Source organism: Cibotium barometz, chromosome 7 (genome assembly GCF_041138505.1).
Source record: "Cibotium barometz isolate CiBa-2024 chromosome 7, ASM4113850v1, whole genome shotgun sequence".
NCBI lineage: Eukaryota > Viridiplantae > Streptophyta > Polypodiopsida > Cyatheales > Cibotiaceae > Cibotium > Cibotium barometz.
This window is the reverse complement of record NC_141052.1, coordinates 35,426,117-35,445,167: the sequence shown is the minus strand read 5'-3', so window position 1 is coordinate 35,445,167 and position 19,051 is coordinate 35,426,117. Positions and strand designations below refer to the sequence as shown.

Below are 19,051 nucleotides of genomic sequence, written 5' to 3'. Positions count from 1 at the left end.
GTCTCACTCTTGGCCAGCCGCCCCACTCCCTCTCCCCACTCTTGAGCTTAAGCAGCAAGCGCTCTCTCTCTCTCTCTCTCTCTCTCTCTCTCTCTCTCTCTCTCCCCCACTGTCTCACTCTTGGCCAGCCGCCCCACTCCCTCTCCCCACTCTTGAGCTTAAGCAGCAAGCGCGCTCTCTCTCTCTCTCTCTCTCTCTCTCTCTCTCTCTCTCTCTCTCTCTCTCTCTCTCTCTCTCTCGGCCAGCCGCCCCACTCCCTCTCCCCACTGTTGAGCTTCAGCAGCAAGCGCTCTCTCTCCCTCTCCCCACTCTTGGCCAGCCGCCCCACTCCCTCTCCCCACTCTTGAGCTTAAGCAACAAGCGCTCTCTCTCTCTCTCCCACTCCCTCTCCCACGGGCCACTCTCTCTCTCTCTCCGCGCCCCCTCTGTCCGCACCCTTTGTCCGCGCCCTTTTCCCACCCACCCTTGCTCTTTCACTGTTCGCCTGCATTCGCCCCTTCTGTCCGCCCCCCCCTCCCGCTGCTTGCCTGCGCCCCCCCCTCCCGTTTCGCTCTGCGCCCACCCCTCCCGCTGCCTGCCTGCGCCTCTCTTTCACTGTTCGCCTGCATTCGCCCCCTCTGTCCGCGCCGTTTTCCCACCCTTGCTCAGGCCCCCAAGGCAGCAACATAATGGGGACTTGAATTTCATCCATTTCTTCTCTCTCTCTCCCACATATTTACCTGCTCCTTTCAAACATTCCCTCCCTCTACAATGGGAGGGTCTGTAGATGACAAAATCAGCCAGCTTGATCATATCCTTAGGGATCTTATCAAGGACCAGAAGAAGACATTGGACAGCACCATCACCGCCATCAAGAAGGACTTATTGACGCGCATGGGGAAGCTGGGGGAGGCGAAGAGGGGGAAGGGCGGAAGACAGAGGGGGAGGGGTGGAAGACAGAGGGGAAGGGGCGGAAGACAGAGGGGGGCGGAAATAACAGAGGGGGAGGGGCGGAAGGCAGAGGCAGAGAAAAAAAAAAGGGGGGGGGGGGGGGGGGGGGGCGGGGAAAGCACGAAAGGGGGAGGGGAGGGCGGGGGCAGGCAGGGGGGGCGGGACGCGGAGGAGGGGGGGGGGAGCGGGGGGCGCGAAGGAGACAGGGCAGGCGGGCAGGGGGCGACGGGCACGAAAGGGAGGGCGGGGGGCGAGAGAAGCACAGGGGCGCGGAGGGGGGGGGGTGCGACCAAGCGGGGAGAGGCAGTCACGAGGGCGGGGAGGGAGGGTGTGTGCAAGCGGCAGCTCAAGCAGGGGGGGGGGGGGGGAAGCTTCAGCGAGCCCGTGTGCCCAAGTTATGTATCAGGGGTGCCCAGATTTATCCGGAGCAGCACCATATTTTTCCCTCATGTTCACCCCCTTGGTTGCCATTTTTCACATGTTAATTTTTTAGCTAGTCTCGTGAGTCTTTTCTGGAGCAAGTCGGCCAACTTATTTTGGGGCTATATAAGGCTTGCCTCCTCCTCATTTGTACTCACCTTGACAGGGGCTTCCAGGCCCGAGTCCTCCCTTACAGTAGTAGTTGTTCATCATGCCCTCACCTACGGGGACCACCCCTTGCACAAGGTTGTTTGTATCATTGCTTCTTCATCATTATGCAGATTCATTTCTTTCTCTCTATGCCTATGTCTCACACTTTCCCTTGCGCACTCTGACACATGCAACATGGGCTGCAATTTTCTGTTGTTGGTGCAAGTATTCCGCGTATCTCTCATGCCACTCATGCCTTCGAGTGTGCTCATGAGGGAGAAGCTATGGCTGAAAATGCACCAATGCATGTTGAGGGGCCAGCCATGCCTCATGCTTACACATGGCACATGTATCTATGCCTTATGCATCACCTTTTGCTCCTAAAATGATGCCAGTCTCACAGGGGTTGTCCCAATGGACAAACATGCAGGAAAACATGTTGAGATGCAGACACATGCATCAAAGTCTCGTGACTTCAAAGCCAAAGACAAATTTGTGAAGTTTGACACATGTCATGGCGAATATAATGCATCAAAGGCACTTGCTTTTATTGCCCAGTTTGATATTGCTTTCAGTGATGAGGATTTCACTAAAAAATCCAGAAGGGGGGGGGGGGGGGGTAGCACAGTGGACTACATCATGGGGTCCATGGAGACCACACAAGCAGTGACATCTTTCACCATCCCCCCTTGTCCTATTGGTGCAGATCACACGTACCTCTTACTGTCATTGGCGAGCTCCACACCAGCACCCACACAGCCCACACAGGCATCGCATACAACCTTCTACTTCACCCATGACTTGGCAGACATATATGAGCATCATGTATATGACGGGGTATTCCAGATGGATCCCCTGTCACCTCTAGCCACACTCACCACCCAGCTGTCATCTCTACTACATACGACCGCCACCCGCAACTTCCCCCCATCATACACACATTGCACACACAGATAGATCTGGGAGCATGCCCCACCACAATCGGTGGTATGATGATGAGTGCATAGAGTTATATAGACACCTCCGTGTGCCCAGAGAGCATTGGGGACCATTACACAGAGGCAGGCGAGCCGACAGATGAGGATCCTCACACGCCATAAGAGGCGTGCATATGAGGAGGCACAGTACTGGGATATATACCACCTACTCATGAGCAGAGATGCAACCACTGCATGGCGCAGGATGAGAGAGCCTCGCCCTCGTACCCCGATTGAGGATCCACACACATGGCACACATATGCAAAGAGCCTCTACCATATCCCTCAGCAGCCGCCCATACCACAGCCATAGGAATCCCGCCCTACCACCTCTACTTTCTTTACCGCCTCGATGGTAGAGAGAGCTATCCGCCGGTTACAGCATGGGAGATCGGCTGACCACACACGTATATAGAGTGAGCATCTTATTTATGCAGCTGACACACTCGGATCCTTTGTTGCTCACCTCTTTAATAGGGCACTAGTGGAGGGTCTACCAGCTGAGTGGACTATGCACACCATCGTGCCTCTCCACAAAGCGGGAGACATGCTAGACCCCAGCAACTATAGGACTATCATGATTGGTCATACATTGGCCAAAATTTATGGCGCAGTGCTCAAGGCAGAGTTGAGCTCATATGCAGAGAAGGAGGGACTGCGAGCACTAGGGCAGGTTGGATTCCGACGAGCTTTCCCCACTATTGATCATATATTCACTTTGAGATGTCTGATTAACCAGGCTAGGGTGCGGGAGAAGAATGGATGTGTACATGCTTCACAGTGCCCGAGTGGTGATTGGCCAGCTCAGAGTGTCATCACACCAGCTTGAGATTGAGGCAGGTAGGGCAGCACGGATCCCCAAAGCAATGAGGATATGCAGACTATGCCAAGAGGAGGTTGAGAGTGAGGAACATTATGTATGCAGATGCAGAGCATATAGTGTCATTAGAGAGAGATACACCACCATCTTCAATGGACATCCCTCACTCCGCCAGATCATGGAGTCCGCAGACCAGCGCAGATTTGGCCAGTCCTTGGCTGTAATTCATGCACTTACCATATGGAAACATTACCTTCTTGGGACTGATTTCACTATGAAAACAGATCACCAGAGTTTGAGGTATTTTCTTACCCAAACTAAATTGTCAGAGAAGCATATAAGGATGGCCAATTTTCTCTCTATTTTTCATTTTCAGATCTTACACACCCCAGGAAAGAAGAATGTAGTGGCAAATGCATTGTTACGAAAGCCGTATGTAGTAGCTATCTCGGTTGCCTCTCATGATGACTTGTCTTCCATGCGTGATTTGTATCATACGGATGCTGATTTTGCCACTATTTGGACTGATTTGATGGCTTGTCATGCACATGCCTCTTATGTGATCAAAGAGGGTTATCTCATGAAAGATAATTGCCTAATTGCCTATGTATGTGTCTGAAATGAGGCAAAAGGTTTTGGATGGATGCCATGCTCCTCCATATGCTGGTCATAGAGGCATAATGCCTACTACGCACATGATTGAGAGGTATTTCTTTTGGCCAGGTATACAGAAGGACATAGAGGCATATGTACATGCGTGTATCACTTGTCAAAAGGTGAAATTTGATAGGCAAAAGGCACCAGGTTTGCTTCAGCGATTGCCTATTCCCACGCAACCGTGGGAAAGGATTACAATGGATTTCATTATGGACTTGCCACGGACTCAATAGGGTAATGATGCAATTTGGACAATTGTGGACAGGTTTAGCAAGCAAGCTCACTTCTTGCCGGTCAAAAAGACCATCAAAGCTAAGCATATGGTTAAAATACATCTTGCACAAGTGTTCAAGCATCATGGAATGCCGAAGTCCATTGTGGGGGACATAGTTGTCAGGTACGATACCGTACGGTTCGTACGATACAATACCATACGGGAAAATACGGTACAATATAAAAAAAATTCTTATCGTACGATAAAATACGGTGTTTTAAAAAATAACTTATAAACTTAGGTATTTTCAAGTCCAAATATGGAGTATTTTAGAAAGGAGGGAAGCATCATAGTACAGAGAAAGCTCAAACACCCATAGATAAGCAAAAAAAGGACCATTACCTACCAAAAAAATTATTTTTGAAAAAAATATATATTCGAAAAAAATATATTTAAAAAAAACCGTACAAGTACGTACGGTATTGTGCCATACAGTATTCCATACGATAAGCTTTCATACGCCGTACGGAAACAACCCTGGTGGGGGATAGAGATCCCAAGACTACAAGTCTCTTTTGGCGGGCCTTATTTGATAACATGGGTACCAAATTGGACTTCTCATCAGCTTATCACTCTCAAACCGATGGGCAAAGTGAGGCTGCAAATTCAGCCGTATTGGATCTTTTGAAATGTTATGCGGCAGATCAAAAGTATTCTTGGGAGAAGTACTTACCGCTTGTGGAATTTGCATACTACAACACGGTGCATGCATCTACAGGAAAGGCTCCATTTGAGATTGATCCTTCGCACAAAGGATGAGATATTTGTAGCTGATGAGTATGCAAGAGACTTGGATATTTTCATACTACAACACGGTGCATGCATCTACAAGAAAGGCCCCATTTGAGATTGTTTATGGTAAGGTGGTTTTGCCACCCATCCTTCGCACAAAGGATGAGATATTTGCAGCTGATGAGTATGCAAGAGACTTGGATATTGCTTTTGCTTAGGTACGCACAGCCATTGCAAGGTCACAAGACAAGCATAAAAAGGCTGTCGACAAGCATAGAAGGCAATCGGATGTTAAAGAGAATGATTGGGAATTGCTGAAATTTGAGAAAGCGAGACTTGCAAAGAGGCCTAGCAAAGAGGGTGCATATCCTAAGCTTGCAACCAGGTACTATGGACCTTTTCGAGTGATCAAGAAGATCAATGAAGTGGCTTTTAGATTGGCATTGCCTAGTCATTGGCACATACACAATGCTTTTCATGTGAGTCTCCTTCGTAAGTATGTAGGGCCAGAGCCCAATGACATGGTCATTGAGGATCCACCAGAAGTGGATGAACTTGAGAAGATTTCGTAGCTAGAGCAGATTGTGTATCACAAGGCACGCAAGCTTGCTGCAGGCAAAGTTGTCGGGCGTTACCTTGTGAAGTTTAAGAACTATATTTCCATTGATGCTAAATGGGTAGATAAAGAGTTCCTGTCAGACTGCTGCCACAGAAACCCTGTAAGACGATAAAGCCTTCTCACAGCTGCCATTGGTTACGATCCTGTTCCGTCGTCAAAAAAGGCTACACAATTTCCAATCCACGTATGGTTATCACATGCAATGTAGGGATCGACCCCTATATCGGCTCTCATACATGCCGCTACTATGGAACTGCTGGAATCTTTTTTGTAGCTCAAATCCAACAGCTGTCCTCTGACAGACCTAAAATCGTCAGTTGTAACTCAAAAACACTTCCAATCAACTCAAATGGGTCAGAACCAGATCCCTACACAACCTACTGACTATTTTGATGTCTGGCTTACACGCAATGAACCCTGTACCTATTCAACAGTTTTTGACTGAGTCAAAACTGGCTCAAAATCAACATCCCAGACAACAAACCAATACCTCCAGTGGTCCAACCTCATCAATTTCATCAAAACAACACCATACCACAACAATGTTAGAAGTCATCTCCTGTCTATACATATACACCAGGGCCTCTGTTGTGGGTGTGCCCGCTCGTATTAGGTGTTTTCTCATTTTTCCCCACTCTCCGTATTTTTCCCAATTTTTTCTTGGCTTGGGAGGCTGCCCTATGATGGCAAGAGGACCCACTTGCTAGCCAACTGCATCAATATGCTTGTGTTCACATTCTAGAGCTGGCCGACTGGTCTGGATAGGTCGTGGACCTTTTTTTATGCAAGCCGACTGCTGTGTGCAGGTCATGGGCTCTTTTGGTGTCCTGTCGGCTGTCCCTGATGCAGGCCCACTGCATGCTTGGGGCCATATAAAATGGCCCCACTGCCCTCTGGCCCATTTGTATCGTATTCGGGATCTTCTTTGTGTATATCGAGCATAGTTACACACCTCTATCTCTCTCCTTCTCTTGTGCTGTTTTTCTGCATTGTTCTTGCTAAAGTGTTTCCAGATTTGGTCATCATCTCCGCTGCGTATTCTGACATGGTATCAGAGCCCTAGGCTCTTGATAGTTCTTGGGATTTGTGTGAGCAAGAGGGGGACTGTTGCGTTGCTGATTGGTGGACTGTTCGGGACTGTTTGGGAAGAGGAGAAGCAAGAGAACGGCGGGCTGATTTGCTGGACAGCCACTTGTAGGTGTAAGTTCTTCTTTGTTCCCACCCACCCTTTTTTAGAGTACATCCCCGCAATGGCAGATTTGTTAGAGATGGCCGAGAGGCATGTGAAGATCCCTACACTCCCCACGTTCCCGGTGGACCGTCAGTTGGACGGGAACAACTACGGCATATGGAAGGTTATGATGGAATCTGTTCTGGAGTCTTACGACCTTGCTGATTTCATCATTGTTGGGTTTCCACGGCCGGAAGTAGAGGAAGGGGAGTTACCGTCGATTCGTAAGGACCGGGAGGCACAGCCACAATTGTGGGATCGTGTCAACGCCAAGGTCCATTCATTTATCTTCCTCAACTGCACACCACAGCAGGTAATCAATCATATCAAGCATATGACGCTGGCCAGAGGTATATGGCAACATTTGGCTTCTCTTTATTTACAACAGGGTATCGCCCATGAAGAGTATTTCCTTGGAAGTACAGATGCGGGTTATGAGCCCTGCAAAGTCGTCGACGATGCCGAAACATATTAACAAGCTGCAGGCTCTTCAGCAGGAAGTTCTCTAGGCTGGGAAGGAGATATCGTCAAAGGACATGGCCATAATGTTGCTTTCACACTTGCCCTCTCAGTACTCAGCATTTTACTCGTCTTTGATTACCAGTGGCAGGCTCAGCACCATCACGTGGTGGAGGAGCTTGTGCCCATGGTCTTGGACCAGGAGGAACGATTCACGAACCCTCCTCAGGGTGGAGGTTCAGAGGCCTTAACTGGCCAACGGTCGAAAGGCCGTAACACGGGCAAAGGGAAGGCTTCATCGGAGAAGTCTTCAAAGAAGAAGTCCGATGCTGACCGCGAGAAACTAAAGGCAGAGAGGACCTGTAATGATTGTGGCCAGAAAGGCCACTATTGGAGACAGTGTCCCAAGCAGAAGACCAAGAAGGGTGAAGATTCCTCAACAGCAATCATGAAGACTCCGGCTTTTGTGCACTTGGAAGTGATGGACACCGATGTTTCATTTTCTTCAGGCAGGGAGGAGGTTGGAGGACTCTCCGCAACAGATACTCGGGAGTGGATTCTAGACGGGGTGGTGCTTCCAGGCACATGACTCCTTCCCGTTCAGATTTACAGGATCTCTGCAGGTATTCTGGTCACATTCTTACAGGGGATACATCCACTATCCCAGTTCACAGTGAGGGCAAGTTGGAGATAGTTCCCGATGGTGGCAGAGGGGGGAAGCATTCCTCCCAGGTGTTGTATGTTCCGTCACTTGGTTTTCATCTGTTGTCAGTGCATCAGGTTTGCAAGACTGGCATACGGGTGGAGTTTGATGAGCATTTTGTTGCTCTCCGGGACAAGGCAACAGGCCAGGTAGTTTGGGAAGGCGGAGTGGAGAATGGAGTTTACAAGCTTTCAGCACTCTCTCTCCTAGGTCCTCAGTTTTGTGATGAGTGGCAGTCTGGTAGTGGCCACTTAAGTGTGGATACGCTGCACGTGCAGGCTCTCCGGGACTAGATGGAGGATAGCTTGTCACTTGATTGCAGCAGTTGGCAAGAACTTTCCAGTACTGATGTTGGTGGTTCTTGCGTTCGTCAGTCAGAGGAAACTGAACAGGTAACTTATGCTCTGATGTCTCGTAGTATTCGGGACAAAGAAACTCCTGTAGATGAGGATGTTCTTTCCATGGGGACCTCTTGGAAAGCCAGGCAGGTGGCAATTGATTACTTGCAGAAGGAGGTGGATGTTGCGCACTCTCCAAGCTTTGTGGTTCCGGATCAAGAGGGAGCGGTTGACAGGTTTCAGAAAGCCTTGCGTGGTCTTCAACAGGTTTCCAAGATTTGGCTTTCCACCGTAAACAGGTGTTGATCCTTGTGCGCAGTGTGATGCCTCTTTGACTCGGAAGCAGAATGGTTCATTGATTTGGTTGATGGATACCATATTGGATGTGAGCTTCCTGATGAGGCAGTTGAGCTCATGGTTGCAGATGACTCTTTAGGAGGCAGGATTGCGTATCTTGTGCTTTCTGCGGCATGCGAAGGATCATGGACTCTTTTACACAGGAGGGGGATTGATGGATGAGTCCGACTCCACGGTTGGAGTGACTCAGATTGGGGAGGAGATCCGGACATGAGGAGATCTACTTCAGGCCCAGGAGCAGTTTTATGGTGCAGTAAGAGGCAGTCATCTTTTGCCTTGTCGTCGACAGAGGCAGAGTACCGGGCTGCTTGTGATGCTACTTGTGAGGTGGTGAGGTTGCATGGCAGGATTGGGCTTCCACTGGAGGAACCCACAGTCATCCAGAGGCACTTTATTCGTGAACAGATCGTTGCTGATGACATCTTGCTAGAGTTCTGTTCGACGGAGGACAGTACGGTGGAAATCTTCACGAAGTCGCTATCTCAGGATTTGCTCAGGCGGCACCCCAGCTCCCTGTGGTTGGTTTCACAGCCAAGAGCTGAGAGGGGGTGTTAGAAGTCATCTCCCGTCTATACATATACACCATGGCCTCTGTTGTGGGTGTGCTTGCCCGTATTAGGTGTTTTCTCATTTTCCCCCCCTCTCTGTATTTTTTCCCATTTTTTCTTGGCTTGGGAGGCTGCCTGTGATGGCAAGAGGACCCAGTTGCGGCCGACTGCATCAGTATGCTTGTGTTCACATTCTAGAGCTGGCCGACTGGTCTGGATAGGTCGTGGACCTTTTTTATGCAGGCCGACTACTGTGTGCAGGTCGACTACTGTGTGCAGGTCGTGGGCTCTTTTGGTGTCCTGTCGGCTGTCCCTGATGCAGGCCAACTGCATTCTTGGGGCCATATAAAATGGCCCCAGTGCCCTCTTGCCATTTTGTATTGTATTCGGGATCTTCTTTGTGTATATAGAGCAGAGTTACACGCCTCTATCTCTCTCCTTCTCTTGTGTTGTTTTTCTGCACTGTTCTCGCTCAAGTGTTTCCAGAGTTGGTCATCATCTCCGTTGCGTATTCTGACAAACAATACATCAAAACAAAAGTCTCTGTATCCACTCACAACAAAAACAATCCAAAACCCTCTTTTTTCGTCAAATATACAAGAAACACAACTGTGTCTCAACAACCCTGAGACATAGGGATATCAACAGTAAAAGAAGCAACAAAAGCAAGGGGGGATCCACACCAAGATTGTCCCAACTCTTCAATTCCACAAGATCAAACACAAGAAAGACTCTCCAACCACACCTACAGGCCACCACCAAACACAGCTGAGAAAAAAACTGAGCAATCCTTGGGCAGGTTCAAGTTCCAACAGAGCTGCAACACCACAAAGATCCTAGGGAACCCATCATCCTTAAAGATCATGTATCTCCTTTGCATTCTCTGCTTTGAACAAGCCCAAATCTTTCCAATTCCAGTCCCATGTCGGTCCAAACAAACCAGAAAAAACAAACTACAAGCTTCCACTGAGCTGCTATCCAAAACAAAACCTTGGGTCTCTCCTCCCCTTCTCAATCTTCCTTCTTCCTCCATCAAAATTGTTCCTATTCCCCTTTTCGCCTTGTCTCTCAATTGCCCCACAACTATTGCGCATCTTTTGTCAACTACCCCACCGTCTACACATGCAGCAGTTCTCTACTTCACTTCACTGCAGTTGTTAACAACTATTCACTTGGGGTTGGTGGCCATGCAGCATCCCTTATTCCTAAGGTTTTATACATACTCTACAAGCTTTATTGTCCTCGTGGGGTGTGAGCAGGCTCCTCCATTGAGCTTATCCCTTGGGCCACAAAAATTCCTATCATTATTTGCAGAAACCCCCCACCTTCCCCCTTGGTTGGAGCATTTATAATCAACCACTTATTCGGCAAAAACTCATGCAAACCCTATAGCTAGCTCAAGGTCCTTCTAGTTGATTCTCCACTTGGATCAAACGAGCACATCATCGTCCTCCATAGTCTTCTAACCACATTGAACCATCCTCCTGGATCAAAGACCTGCAGGCAGTCTGCCAACAGCCCTTTAGCCTTGCCTTTAGCACATGGTTGCATCTCACATGTAAGCTTATTGTCCAGCCTCCTTCCCGCTTCTCCATCTTCGTTCACTCTAACTTCTTCACCCAACTGAGAATTCTCTACATTTTTCTACACCTTCATCAAACCTTCACACACATGTATACCCAATACATCCTCATCATCACTAAAAACCTCCCCAACGAGACCATCCTCAAGAACCTTGTAAAAGGGTATACCACCAAAACTATCTCCAAGAATAACATTTCCATCTTTATGTATTAAGGCACAGATCTCCTCAGAGCACTTTTCTTCCTGTAAAGTTGAATCATGAAAATCATCATCAGGCCCTCTCTTCCCATCAACTGAACTATGAAAATGTTGCAAACACTCCTCATGAAAATTATCATCATTCTTCACATCATCAAAGCAAATTCCATCAGCAACCGGAACACAATCTTTCAAACAATCCAAATCAATGAACTGCTGCAACTCTTGGTCTACTTCCATAGCTTCCTCGTTCCATTACTCAACATCCAAAACTTCATCATCATCAACACACACTCCAGCATCCACATAGGCATCAGTCTGCTCAGCATATTCTTGATCCACAGACTCTTCAAACAAATCAACCCTCCAAAGTGTCATCCCACAAGGCATCCTCATCTTTATCCACACCACTATCCATATATTCAAGCCATGGTCACCATGAAACTCATTTCGGTGGATTTGAAACTCGTTTCAAGTTTTGGTGTTGAAACGTTTCATGTGCACATTAAAACCATATCATTTCATGTGGGGAAAAAGGTTGTGATTTTGTGTGCTTTTTATCTTTTATAATTCTTTCTCTTTCCTTCTTTCATCCTATTGTTCTTTTCTCTTCTCTTTTGTATGTCTTCTTTGTTTACTGATGATAATATGCTAATATCATCTTATAACTATTGGCTACTACCTTCACATTTTATCTATATGATCATTTCGGTCCAACGTTTCAGTATCCACTAAATGGGTCAGAACCAGATCCCTACACAGCCTACTGACTATTTTGATGTCTGGCTTAGACGGAATGAACCCTGTACCTATTCAACATTTTCTGACTGAGTCTGAACTGACTCAGAATCAACATCCCAGACAACAAACCAATACCTCCAGTGGTCCAACCTCATCAATTTCATCAAAACAACACCATACCACAACAATACATCAAAACAAAAGTCTTTGTATCCACTCACAACAAAAACAATCCAAATCCCTCTGTTTTCATCAAATAGAGAAGAAACACAATTGTGTCTCAACAGCCCTGAGACATAGGGATATCAACAGGAAAAGAAGTAACAAAAGCAAGGGGGGATCCACAACAAGATTGTCCCAACTCTTCAATTCCACAAGATCAAACACACAAAAGGCTCTGCAACCACACTTGCAGGCCAGCACCAAACACAGCTGAGAAAAAAACTGAGCAATCCTTGGGCAGGTTCAAGTTCCAACAGAGCTGCAACACCACAAAGAATCCTAGGGAACCCATCATCCTACAAGATCCTGTATCTCCTTTGCACTCTCTGCTCTGAACAAGCCCAAATCTTCCCAATTCTAGTCCCACGTCTCTCCAAACAAACCAGGAAAAACAAACTACAAGCTTCCGCTGAGCTGCTATCCAAAACAAAACCTTGGATCTCTCCTCCCCTTCTCAATCTTCCTTCTTCCCCCCCAAGTCCCTTCAAAATTGTTCCTATTCCCCTTTTCGCCTTGTCCCTCAATTGCCCTGCAACTATTGCGCATCTTTTGTTAATTACCCCGCCGTCTGCACATGCAGCAGTTCTCTACTTCACTTCACTGCAGCTGTTAACAACTATTCACTTGGGGTTGGTGGCCATGCAACATCCCTTATTCCTAAGGTTTTATACATACTCTACAAGCTTTATTATCCTCGCGGGGTGTGAGCAGGCTCCTCTATTGAGCTTATCCCTTGGGCCACAAAAATTCCTATCAACGTCTCTCCTCCAGCACTTGTGCGTATACTGCTCTCTGTTTTCAGTCTCATTTCTGCTACACATTCCGACATGGGCAGCCCTAGGCATGCACATGGACGATGGGTTCTAGCAAGAATGAGAGATGCTAAGAAGGATTTCTAGAGCACCTATATATAAGGGGATAGGAGACCTGAAGGGGTAGCCAACTTGATGTAGGCCTGGCGGACTTGAAGAGGACAAGCACAAAATGTCATTATTGCCTACGTTTTACATGTATGTCCCTCTAGTCCTGGGTGCCTACGCCTAGGCCGTTTGCCACTCTAAAATTAGCTGGCCGACAATGGAAAGACGTAAACAGCCCATGGCACCCTTAGCCACCATGTCCCCAGTTTGGTGTTGGCAGTCTCCAAATCATAATGGGTTCACACACCAGTGCTCACTAGACCTAAGCATCTGACACTAAGTATCCATCCACCCGACCAATGAGTCTAATAAGTGTAGAGGGCAATGGGACACCCTAACAAGGATGATGAGGCCCATTATATGTTTAGCTGTCCGGCTTAAGAGATACGAGGGAGATTCCACTGCCCACTCGCATACAAAGGATTAGGGATGCCTGGGCAAGTATTTGATGGAGCTCAGACGACACGGGGATGTGCTGCTCAGGCAGCCTGCTGAATCATAGACCCAACCCCGACAGGACTATTGACTTAACAAGATCCGACCATCAGCAAAGAAAAAATGCATCTGAATAATATCAAATATCAGCCCTCAATAAGAGATGAAAACTGCAAATAAAGAGGAAGTGCAGGAAATATAAGTCCTCAAGAGCGTGCCTAATGGTTAGCAGAGTCTTAAAAATTGGCTTGGAAATCATTGGAGGGAGAGTCTTTTAAACGCTCACACAAGGCACTTGATAAAATCCAAGCCATCATGAGCTTTCATGTTAGTCAACTTTCAGCCACTAGGATCTTCAGACTCCATGCCATGGCTAAGAGGCAGCCAATACTTCACATAGTAGCTGGCTTGAGCCTACAATTACAAATTCGTGGTTCTTGCCAACATTGGGGAAACTCAGAAGGCTTCTCCTTTGTTGAATCAAAGGCACAAGTACACTGATTGACAGCCTTTTTGTGAACCTGCCTAAGCTTAATTTTCTTGAGACTTTCCCAAATGTGCAACATAGCTGCATCAAACAATTGGAAGGACAAATGCCATTGGGAACATCCTATCTTGTGTGCAACCTCCCCAACCAAATTATCAAGACCCAAAGGCTGTCCTCAGAACTACACATGCAGTTATAAAGCAAATAAATGCTCTACTTTTACTTAACAAAAACATTCTAGGAGTGACAATATGCGGATTTTTTAAGAACTTACATCTGCAGCACCGATGCGCCCCCATCCTGAAGTAATGTTGACTAGTGTTCCTTGCTTCATAAGAGGAAGAAAATGCCTCATTATGTTGGCGACTCCTTTGATGTTGATATCTACAACAGCATCAAACTCAAGTGCCGACAATTCCCAAAGCTTTGCATTTCGGTTGATAATGCCCGCAAAGTTGACTTACAAACAAAAATAAGAGACAAATGTGAAAACATTATCAACAAAATGTAGGGTAACCCTGAAAATCCCTCAACAAAATTATAAGGCATATCCTGAAACATCCTATTCAAAATGGAAGAGAGATTTGTTTGTTTGTGCGTGAGTGCGTGCACGCGCACACACACACACACACACACGTGCATGATGCATGCACGCATGTATGGGGGGGATGTACTTCTAAGATGATTACTTAATAACACTATTGAAAGTCAAATACACTAGGTGCTAATAAACAATATACTTCCTATTTATACAAAGACTATTAGTAGACTACATTGGGGAATTCAAGCGGCAAGGCTATGTTGGTGGTGGGGAGAGAGAGAGAGAGAGACCCTCTAGTTTTTGAGGACAGAAGTGCTGCAATTTAAGATTTTTCACTTTTCTTCTAGCCTTTCGAGTTACATTTCTGATAGGCCATTCACTTTCCACTATAGAGGTAAGCTAAACAAAACAATTGATTTTATAAAAATGGACAAAACTTTTCTTCTAGCTTTCACACTTTTCTAGCTTTAATTTTCAACTTGAGCTACAAAACTCATAGACCATTCAATTCCTACTATAAAGCTAAGCTAGACAAAAAGATTGGTTAGAAATGATAAAAATTTAATTGTTTGACCATACAAACATAGGCCTCAACAGGTTGAGCAAAGACTACAACAATGCCAACCTTCGCAAGGCAGGCCAGAACCATTTCCTGTGCACTCACATGACATCATACATTTTTTTTCGATATCAAATCCATGACCCTCGAGGAAAACCCCAGTTAGAATGACAACCATATTCTGCAAGTGCTCCATCGTATAAAGAATGTCTCAAAGTTAGGAAGAAGAAAAAAAAAGGCCAACTCACCAACTATACCAGGGGCACCCTTCTTTTCCATGACGACCTTGGCAAACTCCTGGACGCTGCTATCAGAAGCCTGCAAATGCATAGAACAAGCTCAGTAAAGCATGTGGAGAAGAGATAAATCCATAACACAAACAAAGAGAAAGAAGAAGAAAAAGGTCTTACCACATCCACTTTTTTCAATAGATGCTTCGTCCCTCCAAACAGTGATCTCTCTACTTCCACAAGCTTTTCTTCATCCCGGCCACAGCCTACCACCGTGTGGCCCCTTTGAGCCAGTTCTAAGGCAAGGGCTCGCCCTAAACCTCTAGTAACGCCAGTGATTACCACAACCTTGCCTGAAAGAAGAGAGGGAGTTAACCCCAATAAAATCTATATAAACCCTAGAAAGTAAGCCTAAGACCTACACAGAGATGGAGATCGAACTTAGACACTAAACAATAAACTAACCTGAATCCAAAGTCCTAAACAAAGAGACAAGAACAATAACTCCTGACCCTAAATGCCACAGATGATGTTAACAAAGTGGAGAGCATTAATCTAGTCATAATTGCTCGTCAATTAACAATTCCTATGGGCATATCAGGGTTTTCGGTCCACATCATTCCCTAGTTGCAGGTCAGGAGTGACAGGGACACCTGTCTAAAGTTCTGAGATGTGCTGATGTGTCGAATAAAGCCACTGCCATGGATATGACAGCCTCCCTCTCCCAGCACGCCCCTGAAGTCAGCAAAAAGGTGCTGATCAAGTCCGCACATTTCTACTGGCATCCTCCAGGCGCTACAGCTGCACCAGCAGAAATGGGTGTCTCCTTTGGAACGGGCATATTGCACAGTTCTGAGTTAGCCTTAAACCCTGAACTGTGGCTGAACAAGAGCTTGTACGCATGTCGTACAGTTGTGAGAGATACCTAAACCCTGAATGGAAGGTCGTACAAAAGGGAATGTAGTACAGTCTTAAACCCTAACTGATCAGCTCGTAAGATGAAAGATGGACACCTTAAACCCTAGTCTGTGGCTGATCAAGAGGTTGTACGCATGCTGTGCAGTTGTGAGATAGACTTAAATCATGAATGGAAGGTCGTTCAAAAGGGAATGTCGTACAGTCATAAACCCTAACCGACCAGCTTGTACGATGAAGAATAGACACCTTAAACTGTCGTACAGTTATAGGGTTAGCCTTTGTGCATACCTGCATCTGAGATGGGTGTTCGTTGCTGCAAAGTCGCGTTTCCCGTGAATGTCTGCATGGTGTGTAGCGTGCATCGCTGGTGGTGGGAGAAAAACTTCGGGCGTTTTTTTATATTCCAATTAATAAGAAAGATGGCATTCAAGCGTCTTTTTTATATTCCAATTAATAAGAAAGATGGCATTCAAGCGTCTTTTTTATATTTTCCAATTAATAAGAAGATGGCATTCAGATATGAAAAGAATTAAAAATGCAATAGTACCAGAATGCTTGGAGAGTGCCAACACGGTTGTAGTGCAGTGGTTAAAGGATCCGAGTCCCAGCGAGTTGATGCGGGTTGAAATCATGTTTGCTCTTATCCTGTGCGTCCAGTAGGGAGTGTGAGATGTGTACATATACACTGGTCATTTCTCCCAAACTTTTTAGCGAGGTTTGGACATTTGTACTTATGGTCTCTTGTGTGTCTTTAAAAGGTACACCATTAGTGTCAGGACTTTTATGACACTTGGAGAAGAATTTCTATTTCTCAAGCACTAAAATTAGAGCATAACATATACTTGCACAAATTAAAAGCATAAACCTTAATAAACAAATTTAAATAAACAAGAGAGCTGGAGAATAAGAAAAAGATCATCGTCCACACAAGATTGGTTTGAATCTCCCTTGGATGAGTGTGGCCTTTATACCACTTACCCATATTTATGTGTTAGAAAGCTTACTTTTAAAAAAGATAACTCTAGAAGCTCTATAAAAATATAGCAAGCCACAGAAGTATAAAATACTAATTGGTTTGAGGCCTTAGTCTTACAAAAATAATAATGCCAAAATATGAAACCATAATAGATGTTCACATGTCTTCCAAAAAATCTCATAGTCGTCAACACATACTCCACCCATGATTAACACGTAATCCACCACTCAAGCTTGCCTTCATCTAGAATAATATTAGTCAGTGCACACAGCTCATTAAACACATTAATCCTGACTATATCATACCAACACACACAGTTGATTAAACACATTAATCGTGGTAGACATCATACCAATGCACACAGCTTGATTAAACACATTAATCCTAGTAGATGATATAAATAAAAGGCGCATCCAAAATAAAATATCTCAAAATCAAATAATGGGAGTCCCCATAAAGGTTATGACTAACATTCTCTCTTGCTCGGGACCTTAATTGCATGGATGGTAAGAGTGGATAAGATTTTGGTAAGAATGGAAAAACTTTTCTCGCATCTTATATAGGATGATTCTTGAAAGTCACAAGATACTTAACATAAGTGTTGCCTATACGTGTAGTGATGGTCTCATGATCAATGATAGACTCAGGAACAAGATGTTCTTCTTGATGTATAATGTTAAAAGATCCATAAAATTTAGGAGCTAATTTGACCATAAGCCACTTCCTTGTTCTTATTATTATTATTTTAAAAGAAGCATATGAGGTGAGACTTTATTTTCAATAGGTTTAGGCATACCTAGAGCATCATAAATATCTTCATGTTCAAAATTACCTCTTGCTTAAGAGAGAAGTCATCATCCTCATGATTGACTAGTGCAAAAAGTAAACCTTGATGAAATTGCAAAAAGCAAACCTTGACAAAACCTTTGAAATTCTCCTTTTTGCTGTATCCCTTGGTGCTTATTTTTCCAAAAAGTAATTCTTTTGTAAGTTTTTACTATAAGGCCTTGTTGATTTGGTATCAAGCCTTAGAAGCTTTTCAAGAAATGTAAATATTAAGCCTTGAAATCTTGGGTGTAAACTTTTAAGACTCTCCAAGAGCGGAAGATGTCAAAGAAGACATATGGTGAAGAATGTTGATGCTCAATTTGTCCTTAAACCCTTGATTTAATTTGCAAAAAAAAAAATTGCTAGAAAATTCATGGAAGTATTTATTTGCCTTTTTCTTAAAATAGTATTCTTTAATACTGAATTTGCTTTCGGTAACTTGGGTAAAATCAAAAAAGCTTATAATACTTTAAAGAGTTTTAATTTAAAGCTTTTTGAAGCTTGTAAAGCTCATAAGCTTGGAAGTTTTGATAGCTTTTAATAAAATTGGTTAGAGTTAAGAAATCTTGAGAATGAAAAACTTTGGTACGTTTTTTTATGATAAAACTTGTAGAGCTTTAATAAATAAAGCTTTGAAAGATTATAAAGAGGGTTAATAGCTTGAATTTTATAAGCTTAATAGCTTTAAAGCTTATACATTATCTAAACTATATTGTAGGTTTTAGCTAGGCAAAAGACAAGCGACCAACTGGTAACGCAAGCAATGAAGATAGAAAAACAAAGTTTTAAATATTAGAGCTTTAAATATCAATGCTTTTTTAAGATTTTGATATAAAAGTTTTAAATATTAAAGCTTTTAAAAAAAAGCTTATGATATAAAAGCTTTAAGCTTTTTAAAGGTGGTTTTTGAAGAAAAGGTGATAAAGATCCGTAGCCCTTGAAATGGCTTAAAGAGAGGAGATAACATTGAAGATGGAGAAAGCGAAAAAAATTGATGGCACATGAAGAGGTGACCAATAAGAAAGATACTACCGTGTTTCTTGAGGGAAACATGACAACATAAAACCAAAATCAAAGTGGAATGCCAGTGTACGGGGATGAGAAAGACCTTGGGAAGTGGACAAGACTAGACGTGGTTATCGAAGACAAGTATTTGGAGTAGTTTTTGTACTCTAAATAAGGTAAAGTAGAAAAATG

General features: G+C 44.8%; 1 protein-coding gene across 2 annotated transcripts in view; it reads right to left on the bottom strand.

Moving 5' to 3' along the window:
• The window catches only part of LOC147636923 (NAD(P)-binding Rossmann-fold superfamily protein), a 34,833-nt gene extending 18,137 nt beyond the window's left edge, over window positions 1-16,696 (bottom strand). Inside the window, exons 1-5 of one of the 2 annotated variants that reach the window (XM_086800510.1) lie at window positions 16,598-16,696; window positions 16,339-16,414; window positions 15,313-15,485; window positions 15,151-15,220; window positions 14,077-14,261 (exon numbers count right to left, since the gene is read on the bottom strand). In XM_086800510.1, coding sequence (XP_086656636.1) covers window positions 14,077-14,261; window positions 15,151-15,220; window positions 15,313-15,485; window positions 16,339-16,396 — 486 coding nt within the window. In that variant the 5' untranslated portion in view covers window positions 16,397-16,414; window positions 16,598-16,696. Of the gene's footprint in view, window positions 1-14,076; window positions 14,262-15,150; window positions 15,221-15,312; window positions 15,486-16,338; window positions 16,494-16,597 lie in introns of those variants that run through there. The other variant, XM_086800509.1, reaches the window with a different exon arrangement.
• Between the last annotated feature and the right edge of the window lie 2,355 nt (window positions 16,697-19,051).